The sequence below is a fragment of the Oncorhynchus mykiss genome, chromosome 21 (genome assembly GCF_057628025.1).
Source record: "Oncorhynchus mykiss isolate SJ-2025 chromosome 21, ASM5762802v1, whole genome shotgun sequence".
NCBI classification, from domain to species: domain Eukaryota; kingdom Metazoa; phylum Chordata; class Actinopteri; order Salmoniformes; family Salmonidae; genus Oncorhynchus; species Oncorhynchus mykiss.
This window is the reverse complement of record NC_143042.1, coordinates 43,953,295-43,972,856: the sequence shown is the minus strand read 5'-3', so window position 1 is coordinate 43,972,856 and position 19,562 is coordinate 43,953,295. Positions and strand designations below refer to the sequence as shown.

General features: G+C 40.7%; 2 protein-coding genes across 6 annotated transcripts; both read right to left on the bottom strand.

Annotated features, from left to right (window-relative positions):
* Positions 1 to 1,361: 1,361 nt before the first annotated feature.
* On the bottom strand, positions 1,362 to 4,962 carry LOC110500625 (leucine-rich melanocyte differentiation-associated protein). 4 transcript variants are annotated; one of them, XM_021578098.3, is made up of 5 exons: positions 4,861 to 4,962; positions 3,296 to 3,586; positions 2,676 to 2,855; positions 2,346 to 2,423; positions 1,362 to 1,788 (listed from the first exon to the last, which is right to left on the bottom strand). In XM_021578098.3, the coding sequence occupies exons 2-5, from the start codon at positions 3,478 to 3,480 to the stop codon at positions 1,644 to 1,646; spliced, it is 588 nt and encodes a 195-aa protein (XP_021433773.1). In that variant the 5' UTR covers positions 3,481 to 3,586; positions 4,861 to 4,962; the 3' UTR covers positions 1,362 to 1,643. The 4 variants fall into 4 exon arrangements, with proteins under 4 accessions (XP_021433773.1, XP_021433774.1, XP_021433772.1 ...); XM_021578099.3 differs by having other exon boundaries at positions 3,296 to 3,574; XM_021578097.3 differs by having other exon boundaries at positions 2,676 to 2,858; positions 3,296 to 3,574; positions 4,861 to 4,953.
* A 258-nt stretch (positions 4,963 to 5,220) lies between these two features.
* Positions 5,221 to 17,775, bottom strand: acer2 (alkaline ceramidase 2). 2 transcript variants are annotated; one of them, XM_036958085.2, is made up of 8 exons: positions 17,596 to 17,747; positions 17,357 to 17,427; positions 17,109 to 17,223; positions 16,058 to 16,199; positions 7,623 to 7,760; positions 7,327 to 7,464; positions 6,998 to 7,194; positions 5,221 to 6,168 (listed from the first exon to the last, which is right to left on the bottom strand). In XM_036958085.2, the coding sequence occupies exons 3-7, from the start codon at positions 17,182 to 17,184 to the stop codon at positions 7,008 to 7,010; spliced, it is 681 nt and encodes a 226-aa protein (XP_036813980.1). In that variant the 5' UTR covers positions 17,185 to 17,223; positions 17,357 to 17,427; positions 17,596 to 17,747; the 3' UTR covers positions 5,221 to 6,168; positions 6,998 to 7,007. The 2 variants fall into 2 exon arrangements, with proteins under 2 accessions (XP_036813980.1, XP_021433769.1); XM_021578094.3 differs by having other exon boundaries at positions 17,357 to 17,775.
* Between the last annotated feature and the right edge of the window lie 1,787 nt (positions 17,776 to 19,562).

Below are 19,562 nucleotides of genomic sequence, written 5' to 3'. Positions count from 1 at the left end.
TTATATATTTGTAATATTTGTATGTTTAGCTTGCATAATATCATTTAAAATTATGCATTAAAGTGTCTGTAATAGAATAAACGTGTCAAAAACTAATGTAGACATTAATATATGCATTTCTATATTTTCCTAAATATTTTTTACAACAGTGGGGGAGTTGGCTTCAACACAGCTCCCCCCAACAGTCATCTCGTGTACATATATGAATCATTGTTCCAAAGCTCCAAGACCTAAGTCCACTGATAAGTCCTAGCAGTGAGGGAGTGAGTGACTGACAATTTTTTTCTTCTTCTGAATGGTTAATAATATGGTTGATAACATCTTCTTCAAATAATGTTGATAGGCAGGTGTTTTTTCTGACCGATCACTGCTTAGAATCCAATACATGTGAATGTGTCAACAAGCCTAAACCCTACTGATTCTTCATTAATGTGCTCCCCTCCTCTCTACCTACATTTCCCTCACAGTCCCGTCAGTTTCCCTTGAGTGCCATTAGTTTGGCTGTTTAGCCTACCTTAGTTATCCACCACCCATCAAAGCCCTGCCATTCCCAACCAATCAGAGCACATGGAAAGGCGCATCTGGACACTGCACCCACCCACTCAGGTCAGTGTTATCGTTGTCCGAAGAAAGAAGACACATTTCTGAGGACTATTTGTATTGTGGACAGTAACAAGAATACCTGAAAGTGGTGGGTGCATCAAATCCATTTGGAGTAACACAAGTACTCTTCCACCAAGGTTAACTCCCAGTCAAGATTCATGTTATATGACGAAAAGTGTGTGTGTGTGTGTTGATGAAGAGGAAAAGGAAATAAATCCCTAAAAAGAGAAGCATCAGCATGGTTCTGACTAGACATCCTGTGGAGGGTCAGAACCCAAATCACAGTCAGCATAATTGTATTAGTGGGTGAGGGCATTCACAGCCAACCACTCAGACAACCATTTTTATAATGTGCATTAAAAGATTATAGGTCACCTTTATAGCTATTGTCTGACAGAATTTGTTACCTACACAATACACAATAGATTGTATCATATCACATGGTAGGTCTAACAACCATTTAAAAACACAACAGAACAGTGCTGTGTATCACTTCATCTTGAATAACACAAGAAAAATATTTAAACTAACTTTTTCAAATAGATAATTGGACACTCTGTATGAGGAAACAATCCATTTCTCAACCATGCTTGTCATGTTATTTCCATGTTGTCACTCTCACTCTCTGAGTTAGGACTTTTCAATGGTCATTTTGAAAGATCAGTCAGTACACTGGTAATTTGATATCTCATAGGCCTAAATAATCTCTTTTCTTGCCAAAGGGACATATGTAACAGACAAGTAATGACAAAATGACGTTTGAGTGTGACATGGAATTATTTACTTTTGCAAAACATCTTCATTCACCATTTAAATGGAATATCTTCCCTTCATTTCTTTCATGATAAGGGAAATTCCCCATGTCCATAGAAAATCATAACAAAAAGTATCCCATTTTCATTTGAACACATAACATGTTGACAATATATTTACAACTGGTGCTAGCTTGCTTGAACTAATCATTTATCGCGAGAATGAATGATTTGCTCATCTTGATACGTCTTCAGATCAGTTATATAGGTAGCAGTATTAAGGAGGGTTCAACGATGGAGCTCCTTCCTCCTTTTGCTGCCTTCCCTGGTCCTCTGCATCCTATAGGTCTTCTTAGCCTGCGCTCTCTCTTTCCCCAGAACCTCAGTGTCATCCAGGATCGTCAGGCTTGGGATCTGACTGATCACATACTGCCTGTGTGGGAAGACAAATATGGCATATAGGCTAATATTTGACAGCACTGAAAATTATTTGACAGTGTGTCACGCTGTACATTAGCTTACGACTGATTCAGGTTTTTTGGGGCCTCCCGAGTGGCGCAGCGGTCTAAGGCACTGCATCTCAGTACTAGAGGCGTCACTACAGACCCTGGTTTGATCCTGGGCGGTATCGCAACCGGCCGTGATCGGGCTCTGCACAATTGGCCCAGTGTTGTCCGGGTTAGGAGAGGGTTTGGCTGGGGTAGGCCGTCATTGTAAATAAGAATTTGTTCTTAACTTACTTGCCTAGTTAAATAAAGGTTAAAAAATGTTTAAATGAAGCTGTCATGGATCGGGGACAAAATATATCACAGCCAGATGTCTATCATACAACATCTAATTCCTTCAGGCACCAACTCTGTAACTTATTTAGAGTTACGGAATCATATCCTGCTCCTATTACCGTGTCACAATACATCATTGTCATCTCATTTTTTTTTTTAAATACACAGGTGCAGCTTTAGTGTATCAGCTGTGTTCACTCAAGCTCACCTGTAGTCTATGTACTGGGGCAGACTCCCTCCATTGAAGTAGCTGGGTGCTGCCTCGTTGTTCATCATGCTGAGAATCCTAAATGAAGTAGAAATATCCAGGTCAGAGGTCAGACAACGACACTTAAAATGGTCTTTGTGGTCTGGTGTCATGTTTTTTCTACATTGTATTACCATACCATTACCATGCTCCACAATGTTGCACCATACTGAACCCCAAAGAAGTTGGCTTTAACAGAAACAAAATGACACCCAAGCAAAAACACACACACACACACACACACACACACACACACACACGCACACAGACCTCATTAAAAGCCATTCTTACTTGATGTTGGGAAACTTGCGGCGGATCTCCTCCACGAAGATGGGCAGGTTGCTGATCTTGTTCTTGTTGATCCACACGGTGGTGACGCTTGGCATGTAGGGGAACTTGACGTGGGACGAATAGATGTTGCAGTCCAGGATCAGAGTGCTGAGCTGCTCCAGTTCACCCAGGAGAGCTGGGCTCCGTTGGCAGCGGAGTGAAGGAGAGATTGTTTGTGTGAATGTGCAGCATGTACATATCATGTCAGGATTGGGTTCAATTCCATTTAAATTCCAGTCAATTCAGAAAATTAAACAAATTCAAATTCTCCTTATTGAAAAGCATTTGACGAGAACTGGAATTGGAATTTCAGTATACTTCCTAAATTGACTGGAATTTACATGGAACTGACCCCAACCCTGTTGCATGTCTCGTATTTCTTTGTGTCAGAGAGAGATGTGTTTGTGTTGCTTGTATGTATGTGTCTTCAACAGTGTGGTTTTCCATCTCTGGTGAGTGTATGTACATGACTACAAGTGTGTTTGTGTGCTTGTGTGTGTGTGTGTGTGTGACGACTGCGTGTAATATGTGTGTATGTGTGCATATACTGTCTGTGTACAGGGCCCATAACAGAAGGATACTCCTCCAGCAGGTTGTAGCTGAGGTCCAACACTTCCAGGGTGTGTTGCTGGGCTAGTATGACTTCGTAGGGGATCTCTAGCAAGCCCTGGTAGGCAAAGGAGAGACTCCGAAGCCCCAGCACTGGGCCTGGCTGACCGGGCTGGCTATACTGGCCTGGTGCAGCAGGCAGCCCCTCTGTCTCCATGGCTAAGAAGCCGAGCTACAGCCTCCGAACACCTCACTCCTCGGTGCCAACTAGCCAGATTACCAGGGTATTCAGATACATGGCGCCGTAATCCCTGAAATCCACCCTCAAATCAAAACAAGGGCATAATGGTTTAGTTATTGAGAGTACTTACTACCAAAAAACATTTTCTAGGAGTTAAACATAAGCAAGAAGCCAAAATGCTCATTCCGGACCCAAATGTTTTCTGAATAGTACAGGTCATATAACTGACTGACAAAAGAGTTATTACTCAGGCAAACCTGGGTTAATATACTATTTGAAATCTTTCAAATACTTTCAGCTTTGCTTCAGCCTGCCAGGAGTGCCATCTGGTTGGGGTTTGCACTTTTGGGAGATTTCTATTGGTTCCATTGCAACAGGCAAGCTCAATCAAGTACAGCTAAAGTATTTGAAATGATTTCAATTAGTACTTAGTCCCTGATCAGCGGGATTGAATGTAAAGCAGCAGCTGCAGTAGCCCTTCAGGACCATCATTGAATACCTCAACAATTTCCCCTAATTTGTCACCTTTGAGACGTGTTGGTACATCGTGAACTTTGGATTGTTGACATGAGTGAAGAACAGCATCGGTCAAAAAAACTACACTAACAGAATCCAAACGTGTTCTGGCTAGAGGAATACAATACAGTACTTCACCATCACCGAGGTGATTCAGTTTTCATTCAGTTCACCTAATGACCTTCATTTGTAGCATACAGTAGGTCCACAGCAGTGCCTGTTCTCATGTGTTATTATAGTCATTTCATCCTTAGATCCAGGCTGAGGTATTGGAGGTCAAAAAACACTATGAATGATCCACTGTGTTAGTTAGAAAACCAGACCAAATGCCTGTGCATGTAATTTACTCAGCGGCAGGTAGCCTAGTAATTAAGAGCCTTGTGCCAGTAAACAACAAGTTGCTGGTTTGAATACCCAAGCCAACTAGGTGAAAAAAAATCTGTCAATGTGCCCTTGAGCAAGGCACGTAACCCTAATTTCTCCTGTAAATCGCTCTGGATAAGAGTGTCTGGTAATTTATTGTGCATTTAATGTCAACTGAAGGTAATCAAGGCAGATCCGCCTGGTTCTACAAACATCTATAAATCTTGCCATCGAAAACATCATATAAAAGAACTATGCTTGTATGGTCAACAACTCTTAAAAAAAACAATCTACATCGCTCAAGGATAATACGAAGACCGCAGAGCCGTCTCTTAAACTTGTCAGATACCTAGGACCATTAATATTAAACAGGTCAACTTAAACAGACAAACAACTTAAACAGCATTTAAAAACAAAACATACAGCACATTATAAACATATCTATATACAAATAATCATTTTTTTGACTTAACTCACCAATATGTGTAGTGAGGTGGTTTTCAGGCAGGTCTACCAGCTGAGATGCAGTCTGCTCACTGCACATAAAAGGCACTCATTCATGGGACAGCTCTGGATCACAAGATCGAGATAATCACATTGGCCATTAACCCCCTCCTCTCCACAGGTTCTCCCAAAGGCTAAGACCCAGGCCACGTTGCTGATAGAAATAGTAATGAATAGAGCTGACATGATTCCTTGTTCCACCTGTCAGAGGCATTTTAATCTACATAATTTATTTCTGATATTTCCACAATGTACAGTTATTCCCAAACAAAGTAAAAATCCTTCATATAGCTAGCTATTCCTCAAGGGACAAAGCACTCCATTGACAAAGGGTTTAGTAAATGTTGAACAGTTTTATTACACAAAATAAAATGTAAAAAGTCATGAGAAATTCTTCCATCTTTGTTTCCAAACACACATTATATTAACCTATCTGTTATAATAGGAAAATAAAAGGCACTTTCTGAAAAGTAACATATTTTCACCACATTGGCACTGGCATGCGTTTGGCCACTGCCATAACGCCTATGATGGCTGTTGTCAGGGAGAGTACTTCATATCCCATACTAAACATGATAATACTGCTTTTAGTCTCTTTTCAGAATGGCCTACCTTGCAAAATACTTTTGCAGCACAAATTCTTGCATAAACTCTTCTGCAATTTATCACAATAACCAGACAACACTGAGATGAAATACTTTAGAACACTATAGATACTGCACACTTCCCTTGAAATAAGAAATGTAACATTTAACAGTAATAATTATGGCTAAAATAACACTGAAAATGTAATGGTTATGTTACCTATATATGCACGCGCACACACACACGTTAATAAGATAGGCCAGGGTCTCCCAAACTTGGTGCTGGGGCCCACACTGGGTGCATGTTTTGTTTTTTTGCTTTAGTTCTACACAGCTGATTCAAATACTTGATGATGAGTTGGTTATTTGAATCAGAGGGCAAAAAAACTAAACATGCAACAAGGGTGGGGGGGGCAGGGGGTGGGGGGGGGCAGGACTGAGTTTGGGAAACCCTGATATAGGCAATACGTTTACTATACACTGACTATACAAACATTAGGAACACCTTTCTAATATTGAGTTTCACCCTCCCTTTCGCCCTGAGAACAGCCTCAATTCGCTGGGACATGGACTCTACATGGTGTTGAAAGCGTTCCACAGGGATGCTGGTCCATGTTGACTCCAATGATTCCCACAGTTGTGTCAAGTTGACTGGATGTCCTTTGGGCGGTGGACCATTGTTGATACACATGGAAAACTGTTGAGGGTGAAAAACACAGCATCGTTGCAGTTCTTGAAACAAACAAGTGCACCTGGCACCTACTACCATACCCTGTTCAAAGGCACTTAAATCTTTTGACTTGCCAATTCACCCTCTGAATTGCACACATATACAATCCATACCTCAATTATCTCAAGGCTTAAAAATCCTTCTTTAACCTCTCTCCACCCCTTCATCTACACTGATTGAAGTGGATTTAACAAGTGACATCAATAAGGGATCATAGCTTTCATCTGGTCAGTCTGTCATGGAAAGGGCAGGTGTTCTTAATGTTCTGTACACTCAGCGTATAAGTCAAATGAGTAAGTATAACAATGCCATGGATACAACTATAAAATCACTGATTCCAGAGACATTGAGCAATTCAGTCAATAGGGATCAATACAATCCTGTCTTCATTTTTTGACAAACTGTGGTATGCATGAAAATGGATTATCTGGAGCTAGCAGCACTGATACTGATGCTAGCTGACTTATGTGACAAAACTGGATACGGAGGGAGAGAGAGACTGCAACTATTAGGGTAAGGTTACCGTTATCTATGTAGTTCTTCCCGCTAAGATTATCATTGAGTTTTAAATAGCTAGGAAATGATCAGGACACTTGATCCCAAGATATTCCTATCGTTGAGCACTGTTAAAAAATGAAAAAATAGCGATCTCTCTAAAGATCCATTATCAGAATTATTAGAAAGCTTATTTTAAAGAAATGTGGCAGTGAAAGATTTCCACAAGCCTGTGAGTTTTGCAGATCTTGTTTAAAAAAATAAATGATTCTAAGTATGCTAGTTCATTGGTAAGACTTACAGTACACTGGTTATGTCACTTTGACAGAGTGCTTCTTCTGGACACACAGAAGAGTGACGTAGGGCACCCCAATGAAGGCCCACTTTTCACTGGGCCAGAACTTGACCACGGGGCCCTGCTCTGGGGCCTCAGAGGCTGCGTCGAAGTAGGCAAAGCACACGCACCCAAGGTAGGAAGCCAGACAGATGAGTATGTGCCTACAGAAACAGAGAGGGGTTCATCAGGGGTCAATCACACAAGTGGGGGCAGATTAAATCAAGTGGCAGGCAGAAAATGTTTAAGACCCCTGGCATGACACTTCCATGTAATAGTACTAAAATTGGACATACCATGCACAGTGCAAATAGGGGAAGTTGACAGAGGACCACATATCACAGAAGATCCTGTCACTGATCCAGCAGAGCAATGCCAGTGTCCACCACATCCCAGTGAGCAGACCCAGCTTAAACACACGCAGGTTCTCACACCTACAGACAACAGACGCACATTTACAGAGCGTTTCAGAATTGAAATGTTGATTGCAGGCTTGTCCAAACTATGGCCAGATATTTGTTTTTTTAACTGACCCACTGCACAATTTATGACATAAAATTGAATGAAGTGACAATGCTGAATTTGCCCTGACCTCTTGATCTCGGTTATGAGCAAGGCGGTGCAGGGGATGCCCAGGCTCATTAGAGAGATGGCGTTGATGGCAGGTTTGACGAACGCCAGTCCTGTGGTTATTCCTGACAGGATCCCAATGACCACTTTGAACCTTATCCTGGGGGAGAGAAGAAGTTGAGCTGTCACTCAACATACATAAATAGATCAGAATGGGAATAATCAAACACCCTTTATTTGTTAACTCACTTCACTTGAATGTATGCCGTTTTGCAAGCATAACTGTGTGTATCAGTGGCGGTCTGTACCGTTTAAAGATTACCTTAACTGAAGTTAAGGTGATTTTGATAACCAAATGTGATAAAGAAGCATGTTCCTAACCTTAAAACTGCTGAAAAGTCATATTTATGTAAAAAAAAGAAAATTGCCTCATCTGACTACTGTGTGCCGCCATCTTGATAACGTGCCATCAATGACATCACTTGAATGGTTCGTCTGACAGGCAGCCCAGAATACAATGCATGTTAATAGCCTCATTGAGATTGTTTTCATTTGAACAATTATAAAAAATATATGAAAAGATGTGCCTTTTTAGAAGGTTATCCTGTTCGAGACTAGCCAGGTAACATGGCATGACCAATAAATGTACAAAAAATACGTACTGTGCAAGGTGAGCTAGCTATCCAGATAGTTGAGCTTGCTGTGGTTTTGGACTATCATTGATTAATATTTTGCTAGCTAGCTGAACAGCTTGCTACAGAGCATGATTTTACTATGGGCATTGGCAGCATCATGGCAAGTCTCACAACTAGCTGCAATTTATTTAATAGGAGTGGACACTTAACAAGCCTAGATGTCTGTAGCTAATGCTTTCAGAACAGACACCTAGCTAGCTTGCATTGACTGAATACTCGTTTTTATAACCCAGCGTCTCCTAGGTTTGGCACATCTGAAGCCCCTCACTGCAAACCGTATTGAAGATCGTTTAATGCATAGTGCACACAATCTGCCTGCCATAGTGACTTTATTATTGTGGGCATTACCATGCAGTTAGCTTATTAACCTTGTTTGCTGTCAGCTAGCTGGCTAACTTTGGCCAACACAGTACGATACGATGCCCATGTCAATACTACTGTAATGTTTAACACAGCTAAGTTAGACCTTGATCAAGTGGGCAAGTGGGTTGTTGACTGGACTATACGGGCTTATTCGAAGCTAGCTACCGGCTTTGTTATTGAGGACATCATGCATTTAGCTAGCTTGCTAATGTTGCGGTAACAGTAGATCTGACCAAAAAAGGATTTAAAAAAATTGACAGCTGCACCATACAGGTTTCAAAATAGTTGGGAGAATTTCGATGTACCAATTCCATGGCACATGGTTTATGAACTGGTACTTAATGAATATGATGTCAGATCAGTTGGCGTCTGAGACATTATTACTGATGATAGGATGACATAAACTGTATCTTGGAAAGTCTACACATTCTAGTTATCAGATGCACATGGAATTGTTGTGCAATTTAAATGTTTAAATATGAAACTATTTGTGAAAAGATTACATTTAATTTTAGCTTCTAAATGAGAGAATTGCTTTTCATAAGTGAACTAGGCTCAACTCAGTGGCCCGCCCATGTGATCAGACATTGATTGTAAACTATGAAACATGCCCCTCTCTCCTACCACTATATAAGCCCCTGTACAAAAATGTAACTTTGTGTTCCGAGGACAGGAGGACGACGGTCCTTACGTTAAATGGGCTAAGATAATAACCTAACAAAATTAGCATCGTGTTCAACATGAAGGTGACGATCGACATGCCAAAAATATGAATTTCGACTATACCAACCAGAATATAGCATGAGCTTAAGTATGGCAACTTGGTATGAACTTTGAACTCTTATTCACTCCAGAAGTGATACCTCCTAGCCGTTGAGTTAGCATCAGCCGCTGTAAACGTGGGCTAGGAAAGGACGGACGGCGTATCCAGTCTAACACACAACGACGATACTACAACGTTTCCAGTTTACCACCAGTGACATTCTTCAGAGGACAAGAGATCCCTGCTGGGCAACCCGGCCTTCCATCTACAACCAACCAATTGAAGCGCAGCTCAGAGTAAACATTCCTTGCATTTTACTTTTCCAAATGGGCGGTTATTTAGAATGCATAAGATTCTGTATTTACGATAGCATAGCTTCTCCCTTTGTTACTCAGTCTTCCCGCGCTTTCATTCAAGCGCAACCCTCTCTCTTTGTGTAACCAGCCGCCATAACGGTTCTGTCCACCAGGGACGTTTTCTTGTGTGACAATTAGTATTCAATGTATGATACATTCTGTGTGATAATTTAGGTATTTAATAAATAAATAATTAAACCAAAGCCAGGGTTCGTGAAGATAGAAGAAAGAAGACTTTCAGATGAGACTGAATAAGGTGAGGATTAAATATTGACTGCTATTGATATAAAAGACTACCAGGTCTTTAAGAGTTTATTCGGAAGATAACAGCTCTATAAACATTATTTCGTGGTGCCCTGACTTTCTAGTTAATTACATTTACATGATTAGTTTAATCAGGTAATATTAATTACAGTAGAAATTATTTTATAGAATAGCATATCACTTAATCTGGCATAGCAAAGACACGACACCACCAATAAGTACAGATAGTAGTAAAAATCCCCTCGTAGCATAGCTTCAGCGTGTAAATCAGCTAGAAAGATGTGTCGCATCGAGTAATTGTCTCTGGCCCCCTCCCAGTTAGGGGAAGTGATGAGCTCTACTGCAGAGTCTCACAACTCAATCGCTGGTTGAAAACTGTTTCTGGGCCCTCCCAAAAGATAGAATATGTAGATAATTGGCCCTCTTTCTGGGAATCACCCACAAACAGGACCAAGCCTGGCCTGCTGAGGAGTGACAGACTCCATCCTAGCTGGAGGGGTGCTCTCATCTTATCTATGAACATAGAGGAGTTAGAGCCCTGTCTATCTCCAAAATGAGAAGGGTGCAGGCCAGGCAGCAGGCTGTTAGCCAGCCTGCCAGCTTAGTGGAGTCTGCCACTAGCATAGTCAGTGTAGTCAGCTCAGCTATCCCCATTGAGACCGTGTCTGTGCTTCGATCTAGGTTGGGCCAAACTAAACATGGCGGTGTTCGCCTTAGCAATCTCACTGGAATAAAGACCTCCTCCATTCCTGTCATTAGTGAAAGAGATTGTGATCTCTCACATCTCAAAATAGGGCTACTTAATGTTAGATCCCTCACTTCCAAGGCAGTTATAGTCAATGAACTAATCACTGATCATAATCTTGATGTGATTGGCCTGACCGAAACATGGCTTAAGCCTGATGAGTTTAATGTGTTAAATGAGGCCTCTCCTCCTGGTTACACTAGTGACCATGGCCCAGATTCACAAAACCTTCTTCAAAATACATTTCTTCTTAACAGCAATTTTTTCCTTAACTATAGATTTATGAAGAAAGCTATTTAGTTTGTTTCTCCTTTAGCAAAAGTTAAGAAGAAATTAGATTCTTGAAAAAAAACATTTTTAGATTTGTTCTTAATTCCAAGATAGCTAAATCCTCATCTTAAACTCAGGCAGTGAGAGAATAAACGCATTAATGCAATTGAACATGTTTAATTCACTCACAAAGTTAATCTGAAAGTTTCAGTATTGATTATTTTAAACCTAAGAACATGTTTTAGAACAGTAATCTCAGTAGGAAATAGCTAACATGATTGTCGGTTGCCTAGCAACAAACATTTTAAGACGATTCTAACTAGATATTTGACAAGTTTGTAGGAAAATCATGAAATCTTGAGATACTGTGGAGGAATTGCACTTACCAACTATCTTATCAACTTATTTTCTTTTTTCTAAGACTCTTAAGTTTTTGGGTAAGAAGTGTTTTGTGAATCTGGGTCCATATTCCCCACGCATCCCGCAAAGGCGGAAGTATTGCTAACATTTACGGTAACAAATTTCTATTTACACTTTTTTTTTTTACTATGTCTTCGTCTTTTGAGCTTCTAGTCATGAAATCTATGCAGCCTACTCACTTTTTATAGCTACTGTTTATAGGTCTCCTGTGCCGTATACAACGTTCCTCATGGAGTTCCCTGAATTCCTATCGGACCTTGTAGTCATGGCAGATAATATTCAAGTTTTCAGTGACTTTAATATTCACATGGAAAAGTCCACAGACCCACTCCAAAAGGCTTTTAGAGCCATTATCGACTTTTGTCCAACATGTCTCCGGACCTATTCACTGCCACAGTCATACTCTGGACCTAGTTTTGTCCCGTGGAATAAATATTGTGGATCTTAATGTTTTTCCTCATAATCCTGAACTATCGGACCACCATTTTATTACGTTTGCAATCGCAACAAATAATCTGCTCAGACCCCAACCTAGGATCATCAAAAACCGCGCTATAAATTCTCGAACAACCCAAAGATTCCTAGATGGCCTTCCAGACTCCCTCCACCTACCCAAGGACGTCGGAGTACAAAAATCGGTTAACCACCTAACTGAGGAACTAAATTTAACCTTGCGTAATACCCGAGATGCAGTCGCAACCCTAAAAACAAAAATAATTTGTCATAAGAAACTAGCTCCCTGGTATACAGAAAATACCCGAGCCATGAAGCAAGCTTCCAGAAAATTGGAACGGAAATGGCGCTCCACCAAACTGGAAGTCTTCCAACTAGCTTGGAAAGACAGTACCGTGCAGTATTGAAGAGCCCGCACTCAATTCATGAACTTCTTTGACGAAAAGATCATGATCATTAGAAAGCAAATTTTGGACTCCTCTTTAAATCTGTGTATTTCTCCAAAGCTCAGTTTTCCTGAGTCTGCACAACACTGCCAGAGCCTATGATCAAGGGAAACACTCAAGTTGCTTAATCCTATATCTCTTGACACATTGATGAAAATACTCTTAGCCTCTAAACCTTCAAGCTGCATACTGGACCCTATTCCAACTAAAGAGCTGCTTCTTGTGCTTGGCCCTCCTATGTTGAATATAATAAACGGCTCCCTATCCACCAGATGTGTACCAAACTCACTGAAAGGGGCAGTAATAAAGCCAAACCTTGACCCAGAAAATATAAAAAACTATCGGCCTAAATCGAATCTCCCATTCCTCTCAAAAAAATTGAAAAAGCTGTTGCGCAGTAACTCACTGAAGACAAACAATGTATACAAAATGCTTCAGTCTGGTTTTAGACTCCACTGAGACTGCACTCGTGAAGGTGGTAAATTACCTTTTAATGGTGTCAGACCAAGGCTCTACATCTGTCCTTGGGCTCCTAGACCTTAGTGCTGCTTTTGATACCATCGATCACCACATTCTTTTGGAGATTGGAAACCCAAATTGGTCTATATGGACAAGTTATGGCCTGGTTTAGATCTTATCTGTCAGAAAGATATCAGTTTGTCTCTGTGGATGGTTTGTCTTCTGACAAATCAACTGTAAATGTCGGTGTTCCTCAAGGTTCCATTTTAGTTCCTCTACTGTTTTCACTATATATTTTACCTCCTGATGATGTCACTCGGAAACATAATGTTAACTTTCACTGCTATGCGGACGATACACAGCTGTACATTTCGATGAAACATGGTGAAGCCACAAAATTGCCCTCCCTGGAAGCCTGTGTTTCAGACATAAGGAAGTGGATGGCGGCAAATGTTTTACTTTTAACCTCGGACAAAACAGAGATGCTAGTTCTAGGTCCCAAGAAACAAAGAGATATTCTGTTGGATCTGACAATTAATCTTGATGGTTGTACAGTCATCTCAAATAAAACTGAAGGACCTCGGCGTTACTCTGGACCCTGATCTTTAAAGGACAGCTTTTTTCCATCTTTGTAACATTGCAAAAATCAGAAACTTTCTGTCCAAAAATTATGCAGAAAAATTCATCCATGCTTTTGTCACTTCTAGATTAGACTACTGTAATACTCCAGTTTTCGGCTACCCGGAAAAAAACACTAAATAAACTTCAGTTTATTTACGGCTGCTAGAATCTTGACTAGAACCAAAAGATTTGATCATATTACTCCAATGCTAGCCTCTTTACACTGGCTTCCTGTTAAGGCTAAGGCTAGGGCTGATTTCAAGGTTTTACTGCTAACCGACAAAGCATTACATGGGCTTGTTCATACCTATCGTTCCGATTTGGTCCTGCCGTACATACCTACACATACGCTACGGTCACAAGACGCAGGCCTCCTTACTGTCACTAGAATTTCTAAGCAAACAGATGGAGGCAGGGCTTTCTCCTATAGAGCTCAATTTTTATGGAATGGTCTGCCTATCCATGTGAGAGACACAGACTCGGTCTCGACCTTTAAGTCTTTACTGAAGGCTCATCTCTTCAGTAGTTGGGATTGGCGCCCCCATCGGGTTTGTGCCGTGGGGGAGATCTTCACGGGCTATACTCGGCCTTGTCTCAGGGTAGTAGGTTGGTGGTTGAAGATATCCCTCTAGTGGTGTGGGGGCTGTGCTTTGGCAAAGTGGGTGGGGTTATATCCTGCCTGTTTGGCCCTGTCCGGGGGTATCGTCGAACAGGGCCACAGTGTCTCCCGACCGCTCGTCTCAGCCACCAGTATTTATGCTGCAATAGTTTGTGTCGGGGGGCTAGGGTCAGTCTGTTATATCTGGAGTATTTCTCCTGTCTAATCTGGTATCCTGTGTGAATTTAAGTATGCTCCCTCTAATTCTCTCTTCCTCTCGGAGGACCTGAGCCCTAGGACCATGCCTCAGGACTACCTGGCCTGATGACTCCTTGCTGTCCCCAGTCCACCTGGTCATGCTGCTGCTCCAGTTTCAACTGTTCTGCCTGTAGCTATGGAACCCTGGTTCACTGGACGTGCTGTCCTGTTGCACCCTCTACAACTACTGTGATTATTATTATCTGACCCTGCTGGTCATCTATGAATGTTTGAACATCTTGGCCATGTTCTGTTATAATCTCCACCCGACACAGCCAGAAGAGGACTGGCCACCCCTCATAGCCTGGTTCCTCTCTAGGTTTCTTCCTAGGTTCTGCCCTTTCTAGGGAGTTTTTCCTAGCCACCGTGCTTCTACATCTGCATTGCTTGCTGTTTGGGGTTTTAGGCTGGGTTTCTGTACAGCACTTTGTTACATTGGCTGATGCAAAACAGGCTTTATAAATAAATTCAATTGATCAATCAATAAAATGTACCAGAGGTGGACTCAAAACAATTTGTAGAAATATCTCAAGGATGATCAATGGAAACAGGATGCACCTGAGCTCAATTTCGAGTCTCATAGCGAAGGGTCTGAATACTTATGTAAATAAGGTACTTCCTCCTCTCACCTTTTTCCTTCATTTGTGAACTTTAGTGCACAACACAATAGCTGTCTGTTGTGAAGAAAAAAAAACAACTCTCCAAGCCAAACCTTCCTACCATGACCGCTAAACAGCCTACATCGTTGTCACAATATTAGCTAACGTCATAGTCAACATAGCTACTAGAACTAACACGTTAGTAAACCCACAATCCAATATGTGTAAAAACACATAGTACAGTGTACAGCAAGCATTTTAGCAGTTACACCAGCAGGCCCCATTGGCAATAAATGAATAAAACCTAAAGCTTACCTTGACTTGGAAGAGTTGCAGTGTTGGATAGCCTTAGCCAGCTAGCTAACATAAATAGCATTCCTCTCTTTTTGAGTATGCTAAATTAGCTGCATTAGCTAGCTTAATAAGTGAAAGGTAAACTAAAAATAATTTAAAACATTCATCAAAATATAGATAGCTCTCTCTTTCTCTCTCCTGCTTCTCCTTATTTTTTTGCAGAAATTAAATGTTCAAAACTGTTCCACTACTGCGTTTCGCTTTAAGTCCACTACTCACCACACGTTATGCAATGCAGTGCTAGCTGTAGCTTATGCTTTCAGTACTAGATTCCTTCTCTGATACCTTGATTGGATGGTTAACATGTCAGTTAATGGGCCGGTAGCAAGTTCAAACCCCCGAGCTGACAAGGTACAAATCTGCCCCTGAACAGGCAGTTAACCCACTGTTCCTAGGCCGTCATTGAAAATAAGAATTTGTTCTTAACTGACTTGCCTAGTTAAATAAAGGTCAAATTAAAAAAATTAAATAATGTAGGAGGACATCCTCCGGAAGTTATCATAATTACTGTGGTAGTCTATGTTAGGGGACCTTCTAGGTTTTGTATTGAAGTCAATGCACCCAGAGGAGGACAGAAAATAGCTGTCCTGTGCTACCCTAGAAGGCTACTACCTTCATCGCTAGTCCCCAGTTGTTTAGTGACATTTACAATTAGCAACTATTTACTATAGTTTTATCTAAAAAGGATCACTTTTTTAATGTTTCACTGTTTATATTTTTATTAAATTCACTGAGTAAGATGGTCCTCCCCTTCCTCCTCTGAGGAGCCTCCACCGGTGTGTATGTCACTTGCCTGTTTCTGCGGAAGCTCTTGGGCAGGTATCTTTTTGGGAACCACATGCCGATGGCACACATGAGCACCCACAGGATGGCTAGCTCGTCCAGCATCTGGCCCAGGAAGCTAAGGGTGGCATGGAAGTAAGTGGATCCAATGCCTGGGAGAAGAGACAATGTTTACATAGAGTACGATGTGAGTAGAATACACAATCTGCCATCTATAGGCTTAGGCTAGATGCTGAGGAGATCGTCTATCTAGACATCCTAGTTGCCTCCCACAATGTTCCGGCTTAGGGTTGGGTTTTTCGAGACTACTGAGGAGAGGCAACTCATGTGTAGGATTTGGGAGTGACACCAAAAGATGCATATCTGCTGAACCAGAATCTGGCTTTACAGGAGCCGTTGATATGGCAATACTCCTTTAAGCCCAGGAAGCAGCCATTCAACTTGCCATTCACCAGGCTTTTCAAGCATTAAAATGCCTAAATAAGTTTGTTACTCACCAAATATGGAGGTGCCTGGAGTCAATGTTTCTGTTGCTTGTAAATTATTTATTTTGACTTTTTTTGGAAGTACATACAGGCCGTGAAGGCAGTAAATGGTAAACAATATAACGATTAAAAAGTTGGTGAATAGCTTGACGATTAAACAACTCCACAATTTACAATGGAGTTGAGCGGCGACTAGTGTGTGGCCAGACTGGAGATCCGACATCAAATAGCATTTGGTTTTTATAAAAACTACTGATTTCAGCACCCAAGGAATAGCCAGCAATTACACACATTACATTGTTATGTATAATTGCGGGCTATTCTTCAGGCGCTGAAATCAGTAGGTTTTTAAAGAAAAACATAATTTTATGTGACATCGGGCCTCCAGTCGACCCACACTAGTTGCCACTCAACTCCATCATAAATCGTGGAGTTGAGTCAGCTAGTGAATGGCATGTTGAATGGCTGCTTCCTGTGCTTAAAAGGAGATTCAAAGTCTCCTGTAAAGCCAAATTCTGGTTCACATCCCTGCTAAGTTCTGGCAGTGTCATTTAAAAGTTAGAGCAGTAGACTTACCAACCACAACCAGCAAAGCCCAGATCAGATATATCCCACTGTTGAAATGTGTAGCATATTGTCGAAACAGACACATCAAAATAGGTGGCAAAATAAAAAACAGTATGTTGCTGATCTGCAATGAAGAACAAAATATAGGGGAGGAAATTGATTGAGCAGATTGAACAGATCTAATGTCACATTAGACATGACATTAGGCCTGAAGCCCCCCAAAAAGTTAAAATGTTTTCAACCAGGAACATCTTTACCGTATTGTAGAACTCTGCAATTCCAGGGTAAATAAGATAATTTCCTTCACACCAATCCACTTCGGAGCTACCTTGACTCCAGAATACAAGATTGCTCATGTTTATAGATAACGTTAGCCAAAACTGCAAAATGACCTCGCTAACTAGCCAGCTATGTCATTTGAGTAGGATAATAAGTTGGATACAAATTTGTAGCTGATAAAAAAAGAATTACTTTTACCGAATTGTCATGTTCGTACCTGATAATGCACGAGGTTGACTTACAAATAACTATTTTAAAGTAGTTAAACCAACTACCTGTAATGTTTTGAAAGTACACTATTTGGACTATTAGAGCTAACGGAGATATAATCGTATATGTCAACAACAGTGTGTACAGCTGTACGTGTACGTCACACAAATTGAACTTCCGGTTTTTCACCTTCAAAATAAAAGCCCTCTCGATACACTGGGAAAGTAGATCGGTACCACTTTTGGTGTTTGAGTCTCTGGCAGAACCCTCTTATTTATTGTCTTCCGCGGCTGTGACCTCCTGACCCAGACAAAAAAAAATGAACAAAATAAAAATGTTAAAAAACTTGCACTTGTATTTCCTACTAGCACTGGAAAAATGTACTTACTACGTTTGTGATTCAGTGTGGTTGTCTAAAATATAGGCTACATGGGCCAGAGCTGTCGGCTTGTGACATGTAAAAAAAATTGTGTATGTAAAAATGCTTAATTTTGGCACTTTAGCAAGTCTACTGAAATTAAACATCTGATTGATTGAATTCTCCATGTTGTCTACAGTAAAAGGCACGTCATTTAATATAACAGGCTTTTCAAATTCAATATTGGTGCACTATTTCTACTTAAAACACCAACGGGACGCAAAAGGCACTAATTTCCTGGAACGACCAGAGGTGTTGGCTAGAGCGCTCAAGTTACCTGCCATACCAAGAGTTGGGTATCAGGAAGAACTGATAGTTGATGTCTGTTCCTCATCAGTAGTGGACACTATAGTGGAGCTATAGCTTGAAAGAGGAGTTGTTTTTTTAACCACAAAGTACTTTTAGAGGTGCTTTAAGAGAAATGTAAGGTTGTAAGGTAGATTTTTGGGGTAAATTGCAGTGAATGTTGTTCTTTCCAAGTTGTAGATTATAGCAGTAATAGTGAGAGAGCGAGGTAAGTGACTAGAATAGCCTTATTAATGCAATTGTATGTCTTTATTGGAAAGAAGACTGACGTGCAATACTTACATTAACACGTGTTTATATTTCAGGAGATGACATTGTTGTGACTGTAACTTGTTTTCCAACTTCTTGATTATCAAGCGAGTTATTAAGTGAATAAATACAAATCCTACATTTTACACAATCACGTCATAATCTTTACTAAAAACATTGTATTTTTTTGTGTATCAGAAAAGTACATGTTATGAGCACTGATGTTCTGGTGTCAACTGTAATGTCACAAACTGCAGTAATACCCGGTTTAATTATTAAACCATGCCACCCTTGGAAGAGAATAAAGTTATTTGGTATGCACCTGACCTAAGCTGTCAAACTGTGATGGCAGTAATAGCTAGCATAAGGTAAAATAATCAGCATTTGTCTGATAAACTCTGCCTTGGATTTACATTTTATTATTCACATTCGTATTATGTTCTAACAATGTATTCAGAAATATCATTGTTTCCCTGTAAGCTTTACAGTTCAGATTTTCTTCCGGAGATATCTCTACATTGATATAATTCATGGCCGATGAGTAGTTATGGCACACACATTTGATTTAAAAGACTCCCTGCAGGCAACACTGCTGAACCCAGCTCCACCCCCACTACCACCACAGCCGACAAATCCCTTAATACAGTACATTCTGCTGTTGCGTCTGCAAATGAAGAAATATGTACGCACCTTCAACAAGAGGGTGTTAACCCCAACCAACCATCATCCAATCTTTGGACTCCTCTGCATTATGCCTTAATGTCCAAAGCATCTGTCAATACAGTGAGGAGACTGATCGTAGCAAAAGCTGAACTAAATGCCCTAGGCCCACTTGGGCTTACACCACTTGACATTGCAGTGGAGGATGATAGAGAGGATATTGTGAGGATACTTATTCATGCTGGTGCTCTTGCGCAAATAAGACCTGTTATACAGCCTAATGATGAGCATATTAAAACAAATCTAGTCAAAATAATTCATCACGTGTCACCAAAAGATAC